At 39.4% G+C, this 16,202-nt stretch overlaps 1 protein-coding gene across 19 annotated transcripts in view; it reads right to left on the minus strand.

Moving 5' to 3' along the window:
* Positions 1 to 16,202, minus strand: part of ADGRL3 (adhesion G protein-coupled receptor L3) — an 870,273-nt gene that overhangs the window by 542,242 nt on the left and 311,829 nt on the right. For 18 of the 19 annotated variants that reach the window (XM_051819792.2, XM_051819789.2, XM_051819782.2 and 15 more), the window contains one exon: positions 10,920 to 11,120. The exons of the other annotated variant lie outside the window; for it this stretch is intronic. In XM_051819792.2, the coding sequence (XP_051675752.2) occupies positions 10,920 to 11,120 (201 nt within the window). The remainder of the gene's footprint in view (positions 1 to 10,919; positions 11,121 to 16,202) is intronic. 19 annotated transcript variants of the gene reach the window in all.

A 16,202-nucleotide genomic window follows, 5' to 3' on the forward strand; every position in this document is an offset into this window, starting at 1 on the left:
ATTCACATAAACTCCTCAAATGATTCTGTTAGAGTATCTTCCCATTATATCTAATTAAGGTACTTAATATAAATAAAACCATTTATTTATAAATATTAGATGATTGAAATTAATTATTTTTGGATTCCTATGGATTAAAAAAGTATTAATGTGTTGACTTTTAACACAGAAATAAAGGTAAATATAAATATAATGTGTCTAAGAATATGTGTTGCAAATGATACTAATGTTTTTGCATTTCAAATCTGATTTCTATAAATGAATAATTTATGATAAATATTTTGGCTATTATCTAATTCTGAGTTTTAAACTGATATTTTTAAGGTCTTCACTTTCGTGTTATAGGTTACATAAAAATATATTCTGATTCATACAGTTACAACTTATTACCTTATATATCATATAATGTAGCTGATTTCCAAGTCTGTACAAAGCTGTTACAGCACTTCTCTACTTAAACAGTGTTACATAATTCTTAAATGAAAACTCAAACTTCCTGTTCTGTTTAATATGTGTTTCCTCCTACATTCCCTTAGCCCGACAACTTAAATTAAGCTGACCAACACCAAGAAGGAACAGAGTATTACAAATCCAAAATGGAAGAAAATCACTAAACTTTGTCATATCTCCTCAATTTTACGCCATATACACTACTCCCACACCTAATCCTCTATTATTTGCTCTACTTACATATATGGCATTTGAGAAAGGTCAGTGAGTCAGTAATTTATCCATGAGAATCAAAACCACTCTCATTCGCTCATCCATTTAGCTCATGCTCTGGCATCATCCTCTTACATATGCATGAGCAGTTTGGGGCTTAGCATTAGCAAAGTCTGCCAGAAGAGAAAAGCATAAGACAAGATGTAAGGTCCACTTCCATGTGCCAATTGTATCAACCATGGTGTGACTGCCTTCAGTGTCGTTTACTGCTGTCTTCTTTACATATAAGGACACCCTCAGGATCTTCTCTTGCCCACTCTCTGCACTGGCAATCTCTCTCTCCAATGGTTGTATCAACGCTATGTGGAAAACTCCCAGCCTAAATCACCAGCAACAACTTTTCTCTTTTCATAGTTTCACAGCCTGCTTCCCATGTGCACCTGTAACTCAGTATTTCTAAGACCAAATTCACCACTTTTGTTCTGAAAAACCAAAAGCTTCCTCTTGATGTCCTGATTCTGTGAATAGTACCACCCAGTCACCTAGGCATCTTTGATTCTTCCCTCAACCTCACCTCCAACATCCAATTAGTAGCCCAGTGCTGCAGAGTCCAACCCTGTGCAACTCTCAAACGTCTCCTCCTCTTTCCAACCCCATTGCTATCGCCTCAGTTAAGATACTCATTACCTTCTGCCCTACGGCAACAACCTAACTGATCTCTCTACTTTCAAGTCCCTCTCTATCCTAATTTTCCCCCATATAATCCGGGAAGGTTCTAAACTGCAATTCTAATTAGGAGCTTCCAAAAGTTCCCCATTACAGACAAAGTTACATACAAAGTCCCACCTGACATTGAAGACCCCCTACAAGAGAGCTACAAACTACCTTCCACATTTCCTATCACACGGCTTCTTTCCTCTTGTCCTTGCTGTTGGTTAAGCTAGAGTATTCATGAAAATGAAAGTACTGCATAAAATGTCATAATTCTTTCCGATTGTTACCTTGGTCACATAAATTCAATTCTCAGGAACATCCTCCTCTATCACCTCTTCACTATAATTGAAAATTACCCTATCACTGTTTCAGGTTAGTTAAAATAGTGCCTTACCCATGAAAGCAAGCTTTATCCATCCTCTCCTCTCCTCTCTACCTATATCATACTGCGAATGTCATGTTCCTCTTCTAAAAAGTATTACAGCATTTCACCCATACGATGTTACTCCAAAGCAGAAGTCAAATGTACTATCTACTCTTCCTTTCAGCAGAAAGTCCTTCAGGAAAGTGCTGGCTGTGCACAGGGTACTCTATACCTTACAGGCACATCAAATATGTGAAGTAACTGTTTTCTCTCCCAAACATTTAGACTCAAGATTGAGTTACTAAAGACGTAAACCCATGAACATGTCCCAATTAGAAGCATACTTAGAACATTATTTTCTCTTTCCTCCAATATGAAATATTAACAATTAAATAAATTAAAATATTGAAAATTATTCATAAATCTTCCATTGTATTTCTGGTATGATTACCACAAAAATACAGTGTCAGAAAAGGGAGTAAATTGTAGCAGAAAACTTAGTAGGTCTCAAGAACTATGTACTTTATCTTATCTAATACTAATGTATTCATTTTTATTATCATAAATTATCTATATTATCTATTGATGGGATAACAAAAGCTTTTAAAAATTTAAGCCATTGTTGCCGGCGCCGTGGCTCAATAGGCTAATCCTCCACTTTGCGGAGCCAGCACACCGGGTTCTACTCCCGGTTGGGGCGCCGGATTCTGTCCCAGTTGCCCCTCTTCCAGGCCAGCTCTCTGCTGTGGCCTGGGAGTGCAGTGGAGGATGGCCCAAGTCCTTGGGCCCTGCACCCCATGGGAGACCAGGAGAAGTACCTGGCTCCTGCCATCGGATCAGCATGGTGCACCGGCCGCGGCAGCCATTGGAGGATGAACAAATGACAAAAGGAAGACCTTTCTCTCTGTCTCTCTCTCTCACTGTCCACTCTGCCTGTCAAAAAAAAAAAAAAAATTTAAGCCATTGTCCTGTTTAACCTAGTTCCTTAAATACTGAGGCTGATACTGGACACAAATCTCTGTGACTGTAAAGCCCATGTATCAGAATTCAATACCAACCACTCCTTAGCAGTAAAGCAAAATGGAGAAGAAGAATTGAAGATACATCAAATAGCCAAGAAAAAGGATTAACTTCTTGAAGTCAATCTAATCAAGTGTAGATATAAAAGAGATAATGAACACCTGGCCAAATTGTTGCATTTCTGAGCTAGACAGCTACACAAGTGGCAAATGCAGAATCTGATAAAACACAAGCATAAGGAAACCTATGAGAATATGATATTCTGAGCACACCATCTGACCTGCCCTTCCTTTTCATCCTAATTCTGAATTTTTACAAATACAATGCATGTTTCCTCTCTATATCCTGGATCCATTTCAGATAATTCCACACATTGAGTTAAGAGGAAACAAAAAAAAAAGAGAGTTTTTTTTAACCATTTACTTCTTATTCTAAAACAAGATTGTTAGTGATAGTGTAAAACTGGCACCTTTGCACCGTGCACAATTCTCAGAGCATGGCAGATATTCAATGAATTAAAGAAACAATTTACAATGTATTCCACATCAAATTCCAAAACCAAAATTTTGGGGGGCCTAAAAGTCAAAGTTTAGCATTATTTTCTATTATTCATATTTTTATAACAGGAAACTTTAAGACTCCCATGTATAATGTCTATAAGCATAGAAAATCAACTCACAGTCTCATCAGATGGAGACCAAACTTATAATTTACAAAAGACATTTATCGGGGCCGGTGCCGTGGCTCAATAAGCTAATCCTCCCAATTGCGGCGCCGGCACACCGGGTTCTAGTCCCGGTCGGAGCGCCGGATTCTGTCCCGGTTGCCCCTCTTCCAGGCCAGCTCTCTGCTGTGGCCCGGGAAGGCAGTGGAGGACGGCCCAAGTGCTTGGGCCCTGCACCCCATGGGAGACCAGGAGAAGCACCTGGCTCCTGCCTTCGGATCAGCGCGGTGCGCTGGTCGCAGCGGCCATTGGAGGGTGAACCAACGGCAAAAAGGAAGACCTTTCTCTCTGTCTCAGTCTCTCACTATCCACTCTGCCTGTCCAAAAAAAAAAAAAAAAAAAAAAAAAAAAAAAAAGACATTTATCACATATTTGTGGCATTAGTTGAAGGCCAAATTCACTAACACATGTATTTTTCATTAGATATATTATTCTGGTATTATTTCAAATTGAGAAAGAAATGGGGTCCTGAGATATTCTTTCAAAGCATGATTAGGGCCACAAAACATTTCTTTTAACCTCAATAGCTGACTTATTTCCTTGGAAGCCTTTGACCCTCTGCCTTCATAAGACAGTCCTGGATGCAAGTAAGAATTCTCAAGCATGAAAAGAATATATTTTGCACATCAGTAAGTCAGTCTTGTCTAACTGGCGACCCTCATTGAAAGACACAAATAAATGTGAACAGGATATTTTATCTGAAATAATATCATACTGTCATCTAAAACAAAAATGTTAACACAGCACTATGAAGGCCACATTACATTATGTTCCCACAGTAAGTCTTAGATCCAAAAGGCTGAGCTTGTAAAACTGGGGTTTTCTGTTGCTGTAGCCACATTAATCTTTGTTCTTCTGTTACAATTTCTTTCATCTCTCTACCTCCCCATGAGTTCTTAGACTTCACCTAAGTACTTCAGACTGCAATGTAATAATAAAATTAGAAGCAGCTTTCCCAACATGTTTGGAATAAGGGGAGTAAGAACATGAGAACACGCCAGAGGCTAACTCATCACTGTCAATATAAATAACACTGATCAAAACAGAGGGAGAAGAACAGTCTCAGATTTTCCAAAGATCATCAGTTCTAGCAAACGAAAATACAAAATCCACAAGGAAACAAAATAAACTGCTGACCAACCATATATGTCTGTATACACACACACACACACACAGTGTTCACATCTCCTTAAAATTCAGAATCAAGAGGAGAGTAGGCATTATTCTATCAAATAAGCAAAAGATTTGTGAAAGCAGATGAAAATTAACTGAATTCAATTCAAACCACGTCAGCATTTTAAGCTGAGGAGAAGGTATGTAGTATAGGACATTCCAACCAGCAAAGGTAATATTTGCCACAGATATTAGAGGAAGAGAACATGGGTTGCATAAGAAATTGATGGAACTTCCATGTGGCTGAAGGTTAATACAAATGTGTGGATGGATGTGGAGCGAAATCAGAAAATGTGCTACCTACTAATCTTATTGACTAGATGGAGATGTTCTGATTTTTGCAGATTTTAAAGCATCCTATATTTTCCCCACTCTGTTCATTTATCCCTGTGCCCATGACTTGCCCTATCAAGTTAGTGATTTCATGATATACAAAAGAGCTGGCTCCATTCCCACATCATGATGCTACAAGCAACACCCTTGTATGTCCATTATAGGAGGCTTGCAATTATGGATTTGAACCTATGATTCTGATAGAACTTTGTAGTTTTTCAGGACTCTTTAGCAACAGTATTCACCACTGTCACAAGCATCCAGGGATCTGCTATTTTAATAATCAGTTCTAACTAAGCACGAGATAAATCAAGGTCCCTTTCTGAGGCACTGTCAAAAGACAGAGATTCTTTTCATTACTATTTGATGTGTGTCATATGTGGCATCATTAATGAGAACAAATATGAACACAAAGGTCTCCTGTTTCGTTCCAAATGTTGACATGAAACATTGTACTAAGAACTGAACAAGTGCCAAATATAGCTGAACTTGGAGAGACAGCAGAGCTCAAAATTCAGATATAATCCTGGCTCCACTAGGTATTACTAAGAAGTAGAAGGAAAGAGTGAATGAAAATCCTAGCAGATATTCTGTGTTTCAGGATATCTTATCACATTTAGGCCAAAATAAGATGTCTAGAAGAATGATACAACCTTTTTCTCCTGCTTTTAATGAGAACAATTTATGCTCAACAAGTAGCATTTCTAATTATCTTTTTTCATATTTTTATTAATAATCTTTAACACTTTATGGAATTGTGTATTACGAAAAAAACTATGCATGGATTTCAACAAATTTTGCATCAGAATAAAGCTACTCCTTAATTGTACTTTTCTATGATGAATGTGGTGAAGTTCTTTCATTTCTCTCCAAGGGATATCCAGTTAACAACACCTTCATTCCTTACCAACATCCTCCATCTCCTCTTATCTCAGTAAATGAGACAATTATTCATCACAGACTCTCTCAGCCATAGACTTGATTTTCCCCTTTGGTTATTACTCTCTCCCACATATGCAAAGAATCTCCAAATCCTGTCAATTGGTCCTCATCCTCGCCACAGTCACTACTTCTCTGGTCAGGACCACCAATGTTAAAAACTCTTATCTTTCTTTTCTGACTCAATACAACATAATCCCACCTCACTCTGATGCCTTTAGTTCATTCTTCAAATGCATCACTCCTTGCTGCAGTCCTCTAACATCAAATTAACCTTTCCCTCAGTGTGGTCTGGAAGAATCCCCAGCTCTCCATACTGTGCTATCAGGCTCCTCCTATCAAATTCTTGACCATTTCTTCATATCATTTCCAGACTGATGTCTAGAAATTAGCCTTCAAACTTCCATCCTCCAACCATTCTGAACTAAGCCTTTGTTTTGCTGTTTCCTCTGCTTATGTTAGTGTGTTCTCCCATCCCTATACTTGGCTAACAACAATGTATCACTCAGGTTGCAGCCTAGAAATGCCATTTTCTTCATGGGTGCCTTCTTTGACCCAGTAAGACAAGGCAAATGGACAGTCTTTGTCCTCCACAGTATTCTGTGCACACTCCTCTATAGCTATTCCTAGAATTGTTTCTACTCTACAATGGCTACTGTGTGGGCCCTGGACCATGGAATGGCTGCTAACATGAGTAATTAGATGAGGGATATTGATCTTACCCAAGGGGATTAAATTCAGTTTCTTGGAAATCTGAACCTAGAGACAAGAAAGCAAGTGCCAGTTGGTGGTTGGTGCTGTGGCCAACAGAAGTGGTATACAATTCAAGATGATATTCTCTAATAATGAAAATGAGCAAAGAAAGCTGTTGGAAAAAATCTGTTGGGAAACGAACAAATCCCACAGGAAATAAATACCCTCTGATATTATTTCCTGATATACTGAATCTACTACTCAAGAGTCCCCTGGACTTCCCAAAGAATTATGCATTACTAAAATGTTATTTCTTTTTTTTTTTATTTTTATTTTTTGACAGGCAGAGTGGACAGTGAGAGAGAGAGACAGAGAGAAAGGTCTTCCTTTTGTCATTGGTTCACCCTCCAATGGCCGCCGCGCGGCGGCCGGCGCACCATGCTGATCCGATAGCAGGAGCCAGGTACTTATCCTGGACTCCCATGGGGTGTAGGGCCCAAGTACTTGGGCCATCCTCCACTGCACTCCCAGGCCACAGCAGAGAGCTGGCCTGGAAGAGGGGCAATCGGGACAGAATCCGGCGCCCCGACCGGGACTAGAACCAGGTGTGCCAGCGCCGCAAGGCGAAGGATTAGCCTAGTGAGCCATGGCACTGGCCTAAAATGTTATTTCTACATTTAGCATTCTCCTTCACACACACACACACACACACACACGTTAAACACATTTTTTACAAATAAGACCCTTTCTCACAGAGTGCAGATAGGAGGTATCCTCAAACACCTACCACATTGTCCTCTCCTTTTGTCAACTGTAATAACCTCATGGAGAGATCAAATTTTGGGAGGGCTCCATGCTCATCTTCCTAGCTCTTAAGATGGCAACCAGCATGTATCTATCTCTACTCAATTCAATATTGTTGGAAAAACAGATGAGCGCAAGAATGAAGGAAGGAATCTCCATTATTTAACAATAAAGACCAATTGTTAAGGATGACTTTCATTTACAGGAGTAAAAAAAAATTAAATGGACTTTTCTCCCTGTTTGTAATTATCTTGGAAGCATGCCCATCAGTAAACATTAGAACCCAAGATCAAGAAAGAAAGAAAAAAAAGTTATGGTAGAGTTTCTTGTGATTGTCCAAAAGGACTCAGAGAATACACAAGCCTCTTATAAAAACATTTTGGCTCTTGTAAAAAGTGATCTTTAAAATGAGCACATGGTAGAGTTTTTAAGACTTTAGGTTAGGCCTGAAATGCTTTAGCTGTTTTCCAAGAAAAATCTTAATTGAACCTGGCACTGAATATATGTGGCTTGCAGGACATATGAACTTTTTTTATGCAGCTGCATGAAGATCACAGATAAGAAAAGGAATATTCTGATTAAAAAACACATTAAAATTCCTTTAGATTCTAGGAAAGTCTTAATATCTAGTGATTAAGGAGGCAGTCTGCTCTCAGACTTCCTTCTGCCTTAATACACCAAAGAGAAACCAATTTTGGGAGAACATTCTTTTTTTTTTAATTCTTGATGTTTCACTGGGGTATAGTAACACCCACATTTCCTATGAATCCAAACTTCAGCCTCTCAAGTACTATTAGCTATCAAGAGTCAGATGAATTTAAAGGAGAGAAAGGGCACTGTTTAATCAAACCCATAAAAGAGGCTTTGTTACGTTGTTGGCATGGCTGGTTTCCATGGGCCTGTACTTGCTTGTTGGGCCATCTACTGAACAAACAAAGGTTGCCATGTCAAAAGTCCTATCAATGCTATCTTTAAATCAAAGTGTGACTACATTCAAATCAGCCCTTAATAATTACATTTGTTTCTGAATTTTATATTGTTAGTGTCTTAGTATAGATGCTGTTTTTGTTTTAAGAGGAGGGGAGGCAGAAACTTGAGTTCATGGGCCTTTACTTGTTTGAATTTCTCCATTTCGCTTCAACTTAAAGAGGTTTACATAATGTGGTATCTCTTACTCCAAATTCCTTCTTAATACGTGTCCAAGCATTCTTGCAGTATGCACCATCTTCCATATCACACAAGAATATGCTCCTGAACACTTATTTATTCTTCGTTATTCCGTCTATGGGGACCACTCAAAGGTGACCCTCAGCTGATCTTACTCTCACTGATATAATGACTTGGCACCAAAGCAACTTTCAGAAAGTATCATGTCATCCTACCAGAGGAACATGATCTGTAAGCTCCTTTTAAATCACATGCCCCTTTCTTCAGTCCGCATTCATGAGATCATGTGGAATTCTCCCTAAGCACCGTTTTTGTCTCTGTATAACACAGAAGATAATGCAATTTTCCTATTTGTACATTGACAGAAAAAAATGATTATATTATTTAAATTCATCATTGCACTGTGATCTGTCATGTAATGTGGCAAAACTAAAAGGGATGTAGCAAAACTGAGAAATGTTTAAATTCATCCAACTTTTCAGCAAGGATTTTATAGGAAAAAATATTCTAACTTACTGACATTGTGTACTTCTGTCAAAAGACAGCACTGTCAGCAAGGCTAGGATTGGGTATGTGTTGGTGATTTAAACGTTTATAAAACCTACTAACAGAGGCGGTGCTGTGGCGTAATGGGTAAAACTGCTGCCTGCAGTGCTGGCATTGCATATGGGCGCCAGTTCGAGTCCCAGCTGCTCCACTTCTGATCCAGCTCTCTGCTATGGCCTGGAGAAGCAGTAGAAGATGGCCCAGGTGTTTGGGTCCCTACATCCACATAAGAAACCAGGAAGAAGCTCCTGGCTCTTAGCATTGAATGGGCTCAGCTACGGCTGTTGCAGCCATTTGGGGAGTGAACCAGTGGATGGAAGACCTCTCTCTCTCTCTCTCTCTCTCTCTCTCTCTCTGTAAAACTGCCTTTCAAATAAATAAATAAATCTTTAAAAAAAACACTAACAAACACTGGAGATCTTTATTAGTACTAGAAATTTCGATGAATATATATGCATTGGGGCAAATTAAATATTATTTATTTTATCTATTTATTTTAGAATATAAATAGAAGACAAAAAAAATCATGAGGAAAGACTTTGTTACTACTAAAGCACATTCCTAGCAACATAGAAGACTTTTTAAAAGATGCTTATGAAACGGTCATCCCAACTATCACCACTGAGAATAAACTGTTGAGCTGAGTGGAAAAATTCTAAGCCATTGATGGGCTCAGAGGACCAAAGAGACAGAGCACCTGTGGCACAAAGTTACCCAGACCAGACTCTTTGTTTGTGGCTGCAGTGACTCAAGAGTTATGTTTAACTCTCACAGGTCTCTCAGATCTCAGAGATTCACGATGAACCTCTCTTAGTCCCTGAACTGGAACGAAGTATTCCAGAGAACTCTGTAATGGGGATCAGTAGATAAAAATTCAGCTAATCTAGGGATGTTTCAGGTTCCTCTGCCGGCGTTTCTTCCACGTACAAGCATTCACCCCTCCAGGAGGTTCTGCAGTAGGAAAGGTGACGGGGTCTTGTAGCAAGATGTTGATATTTACGGTTCTCAGCCAAATGCCCCCCAGCATTTTCCATGTTGTGACAAAGAAAACTATAAAGGCTCTATTATACTCCCTGAGGGAAAATTACAGAGGTAAGAGTGACTGAATGGAATTTTAGGAGTCAAAAGAAAAAAAACAACACATTGCCTACATACTAGGTGAATCTAAAATAAAACTGAATGCACTGGGCAGGAATATGTATTGCACGTTATGCGAATATCAGCTCACAGTGCTGTCTGGTGCCTCTAGGGCTGGACACTACTCAACGCACCCACTTCACTTGAGCTGGGGAGGCAATGCTACCACTTCCCAAGATTCCCCTAAGACAAGAGAACTGCTTCTGGAACTACAACTTTTTCCCCCCCCTTTTTTGGTTTTACATGATTATACATGATTCCTACCCAAGATATTTTAATCATGACCTCAAAAACCCTGTTAGCTTTCATCGATGGGAATTTTTTTTTTCCAAACAAGAAGATGAACCATTAAAAACTGATTTCTTACAAGCTTTCCAATGTTACAATAGCGGAAATTGTGATAAAAGTGCTTTCAAGCTCCCCTATGTGGATGCGAAAGTATTTCAGACCCAGTCAAGACTCTAAATCCAACAAGTCAATGAGGCTGCAACGTGGACAGGCATGCATTACCAGCACTGCTGGCGAGGGCACCATGAAGTGGACACATCAGCCGCCAAGGAGCGGATGCAGCGTTGCTGGGCCCCAGCCACCCAGGAGCCCTGCCCGGCCGCCCCCAGCCCTCTGTCCCCACCGCGGCCGCACCTTGGGCTGCAATCTGCGCTCCTTGGGCACGAACTCCTCTGGCGGCTCCTCCTCGGGGCCCTTGTCCGCGGTGGGCAGTGGCGCGCTCGGCAGCCGGCTGCTGCAGGAGATGTCTGGGCGGGACAGCGCCTCCTCCAGGGCTGCGCTCGGCGTGTCGCAGGGGAGCAGCGAGGGCCGGACGTCGCTCACTGTGCTTGCCACCTGCGGGGACCGACCGCAGGGCGCACCGTCAGACCCCGCTCACTCAGGCCGTTCCCAGAGGCGCCCAGGTACAGGCCACTCCCCAGGCTGCTGCTGTCTCTGCGGCCGGCCAACCCGGGCCCCGCGGGCCGGCCCCTGGTGTGAGCTGTCCTAGTTAGACACCATCTTAATTAAGCCAAAGCACTCATCCTGGCGCCTGGCAATCATCTGAAAGTCAAGACATCATTTCTGAAAACAGAGTAAGCTACCTGAAAAAATATAAATGTTATTTATATGTCTACGGGTTCATAGCATTTAGATAGAATTTAATGGGCAGTCATATCTAAGTGTCAATAAAAATGCTAGTTACTGGACTCCAGGCAAGATATGGGCCACGAAAGTTTGGGAAAGGCTTTTTTTTTTTTTTTTTTTTTTGGTTATATATTTTTGGTTTAGTAGGGTTGTACTGACATGAGCTGTTTTATACTTATTTATATGTTTTCAGGTCATTGAACAGTTTTGGAAGATACTATAGTACTATCTGGGATGGAGAGTAAAGTGAAAAGAGTATACAAACATTTTTGCCATTTACAGTACACAGTGGTTTTACTGACAAACAGTACATATTACATAAATGAATAAATATGGAAGACCAAGACAATAATGGGAACGCAAAATTGTACATATATGATTTTTTAAATAATTCACAAAACAGTAATACATTATATGCTATGAAAAACAGTTCTTTAAGTACAGGATTTCTCCTTTTTTTGTGATCTGACACACAACATATATATTTCTCTACACTAATTGCAACTTGTGTCTTAAGTAGGAATGGTCATGAAAATGCATCTGCCAACAGAAAGGGCAAGATCTTACAAAGAAAAAGATTTCGCTTTACACAGATATCTTTAACACAGTATAACATGCATGTTTGAGAACACAGTAATAATGCTATATGGCTAACGTTAAACAGGAGAGAAAACAGGCAAATCAATAATGCAAGAGAAGTCAGCTCTCTAACACTCGAAGGTTACACAGTGGTGTTTTAATTTCTTGATATATAATATATTAGCAAATTAAGTACAAAAAACATATCCCTTTCAAATTACATGAAATGGTACAGCCCTCATAGCAAACAGTCATACTAAGAATTCTGTTAAACCATCCAATCTCTGATGAAAAACTTCAAATGTCAGTCTGAGATGCTGCCTGGAACATTAATTTGAACTCATTATACTGTACAACAAATATGTAGGCAAAATATAATCTGAATGCCACTTGACAGCCTGCGTGAATGAAAAACCTGCCAAAGAAGGAAGCAAGCTTCACAATGAAAAGATGTTGTGAAAATTAAAATCTCTAAGTAATTACCTTCTTTGATTTCCAGCTAGTGATGTCTTTCTTGTTATCTGACTTCTAAAATATCTGTATCCTCATTGCCCAAAATGATACTGGGACTAATTTAAAAATATGTTCTATATAAATACTTACAGACATACACTAACACCTCTATTACTATGTAAGGAAATGAGCAAAACATTATAAAGAAATGTTACCCCACAAGCTTCCATGACAATAAAGCTGAAAAATTTTATTCAGGTACATTTAGAGAGATGGAGAATATGCTAATTTGTTCATTTATTCAACTCATATTTATTGAATCCCCTCATCTGCCAGGTCCTCTTCCAGGTGCTGGAGAGTTTGGTGAACAAAACACATTTACTTGAAGGAAGCATATATCTTGTGGGGAAAATAGAGAATACACAAATAGACTGGTAAATAATAACAAAATATACCACAGAAAGAAAAGTAATCAATTTCAACGAATACATTTGAAACTGGTACTCATGTGGGAGATCTGGATGGAGTTCTTGGCTTCAGCCTGGCTGTTGTGGCTATTTGGGAAGTCAATCAGAGAAGGAAGATGTCTCCCTCTCCCTCTCCTTCTCTTCTCTCTCTCGCTCCTCCTCTTACTGCCTCCTCTAGTCCTCTGCCCTCCATATTTATAATATTACTACTATTATATACATCTATATATATATATATACACACACACACACACATATACATGGTAAAGTTCTAAGAGCTTTTAAAAAATGACTTCATAGAATGAGACAGAAGGTGGCAAAATACCAGGGAGTTATGTAGACTTTTGACACTTAAGTTGGAGGACATTAAGACTCTGATGTCTTCTATGGAACCAAAGTATCTTTTATTTATCAATCATATTTCCATTTAAAGTCACCATCTGTATAAAAAGATACCGGAGTCACCGATCAGTGGCAATAAAACGAGAGGGACTGTTACACTGCCTAACTTGAGAAGGGCTATCAGAGTAGAGCCCAAATCTCATCTTGTATAAAAAAATCTTGCATACATTACACTTAAGATATTTTATGACTTATTCCGAATAAACCTATTTGAATTATAAATATAAATCTAACTTTTCTTCCTGATGCTATTATAGAAGTAAATCTGGAAGATAAACATGATAGTTCCAAGTCTGGTATTCCATTGAACACACTCAAGTCTGGAAGAATTCCTTCAGTTCACACCTGAGACAATAGCCTTTAGGCCATGCTTACAAAAAAAATCCCCCAAGCTTCATGTGAAGAGGCTGTGATCAAAAACTCACTCGGTCCTGGGGGCATCATTGCCTTTCTTCACATCAAGACTGGTCCTATGCATTCTTTGACCTTCTCCACCCACCTGTTTACATTCTATATGTGGGCTACAGAACATATCAAGTTACTCTCTGAAGGTACTTCTCTTAGACACTTAAATGTCTCTTCTTCTCCAGGCTCTTACCTAGAGAGGACTCTTTCAAAGGAACTGTGAAAATCCTCCAGCATGTTGTGTATGAGCCGTGAGCTGGAGGCACTCCCCTTCTACTCTCCCATTTCCAGTTCAGTTTACAGCTCTGCTGTCTACAATTTTAAGATTTCTAAAAGTAATTTTGGTTCTGAGACCACAAGGCCAGCACATCTTTTTCTTTCTTCCTAACATTCCTCTCTGAAAGAGAAACACTGTTTCAGTGTCTTGCAGACATTACATCTCTAACACCTGGTTTTAAAAAAGGTGCTAGATTTGTTATTTTTTTAAAGTTTGAATTGCTTTAATTAGAGATCACATTTAGTACTCATAAAAATCATCACTATATCAGAATTTTCCTCCCAAATCACTTAAAACTTAGACATCTGTATGAATTAAACACTTAGATTTTGATTCCCTCATGGGAAAACATGAACTATAAAAGTTGCTAGTTCGTTAGCTATCATAATGATTAAGATTTTGAACCCAGTCCATGTAGTCTTCAAATCACAAGTCATTAGCCCTCAATATAATGGCTGAGGGTGGACATGATAGAGTCAAGAAAGGAAAAATGCTGAATTACGGATGAGGTACAGAATCTGTGCACCACAGCATTCATGCTATTTGTGGAACAGATACTCAAAAAACACCAAAAATATAAGAGTCAAATGGCATCTGCTTTCAGATATTCATACCGATTTATAAATAATAATTTAAAAAGCATTGTTTCTAACTAACTTCAGCTGTATCTCTTGCTCTCTTTGGTTGAGTAGCCATGTAATTCAGCAAGTTACTCTTCTCCTTCCAACAGCAATGGATCATAGCAGTGGAATCTTTAAAAGGATGGGAATACACTACTAAGATACTTCTTCATGAGAACAATGTCAATGTCAAAATACAACCTGAGCCTATCAATCAGAATGAGTTACTTAGCTTCCGTGAACTAGGAATGTTTCTCTTAAGTCACATATTTTTTGTGTTTTTAGATAATATTTCATGTGTTTTTACTATTTAGCCAATTATGAGTCTTATTACCTGGCTTTAAAATGTACACTAATATAGTTATGATTCTAGCCTACATATTCTGCTTTGCCTTTCACTGTTTCCTCCTGATTACAAAATACTTACCCTTCCTATGCTTATCTGCCTAATCTTTTGCTTGAATTAATCTTCCTAGTATGAGATACTATCCACTGTTTTTCAGAATTTCCAAATATTACAACTTCCTAGCATCATTCTCCCCACTGTTCACTATACATACATTATGTGTGTGTTTATCATCACATTTCACAATATTTACCTTCAATTCTCTACTAAAACCATCTTAAAATCTTTTGTTTCTTTTGATTTCTAAGGTTTAAGAAAATGGCTGTCTCCCCAGTTCATGATATTTAAAGTCTTGCTTCTTGTATTTTTTTATTTTCTAGCTCAATGTTAATTGTGGGGAGCAACTCAGACTAGACTAAGTTACTGGAATTAAGACTTATTCTGTGCATCTGCTCTCCCACAGTATGGCGCTGGGAGAGGAGGAAATAGCTTTTACGCAGCTGCCTGCAGTTCAACCAATAAACTGTAGGACCTGCTCCTGATTGGAGGAGAGCAGCGTACTCGGCGTGTGGGTAGCAGAGTTGGGATTGGCGGAAGAGGACTATAAAGGAGGAGAGAGATGGCATGCACCAGGAACATCTAAGGGGAACATCTATCTGAAGGAACACCTGTGCAGCCCCCGAGAGAGCCGGCCGGCGGTGTGCCGCTCCCCCGCGGAAGTGGGGAAAGTGGCAGGGGGAACCGCCCTTCCACGGAGGTGGAAGGGTCGGTAGCCAACCCGGGAAGAACCAGCAGCAAACCCGGGGAGGGCCGAGCAGACGAAAGAACAGCGCAGGGTCCTGTGTCGTTCCTCCATGAAGAGGGGGAGCGACAGTTAATATGCTCTATTGTAAAATGAGGCAAAAGCTCAGTATGTTATAAAACTGCCTCTTAACCACAAGATGTTTAAGAAATTTTGATTTGCATTTCGCTTGTAACAACTATTTGAAATGTGCCATTGCATCATTAGATTGACAGCTCCATGTAAAAACTTTTCACCTTACAATGACCGATGCTGCTATCTATGACTCTCTGGACTTTTAGGAGTATTCACTGAGCTATTTTGCAAAAAATTGCTCAGCTCACTGGGAAGAGCTATGAATACACTAGAAATTGTATTGAAGTAGTTTCCACAGCAAATGGTTGACTGATACTGGACGTCTAATCCAACTTCAGAGCATCGTGTATATAAGAGGAAGAGAG

This window comes from Oryctolagus cuniculus, chromosome 8 (genome assembly GCF_964237555.1).
Source record: "Oryctolagus cuniculus chromosome 8, mOryCun1.1, whole genome shotgun sequence".
In the NCBI taxonomy this organism is placed as follows: Eukaryota; Metazoa; Chordata; class Mammalia; order Lagomorpha; family Leporidae; genus Oryctolagus; species Oryctolagus cuniculus.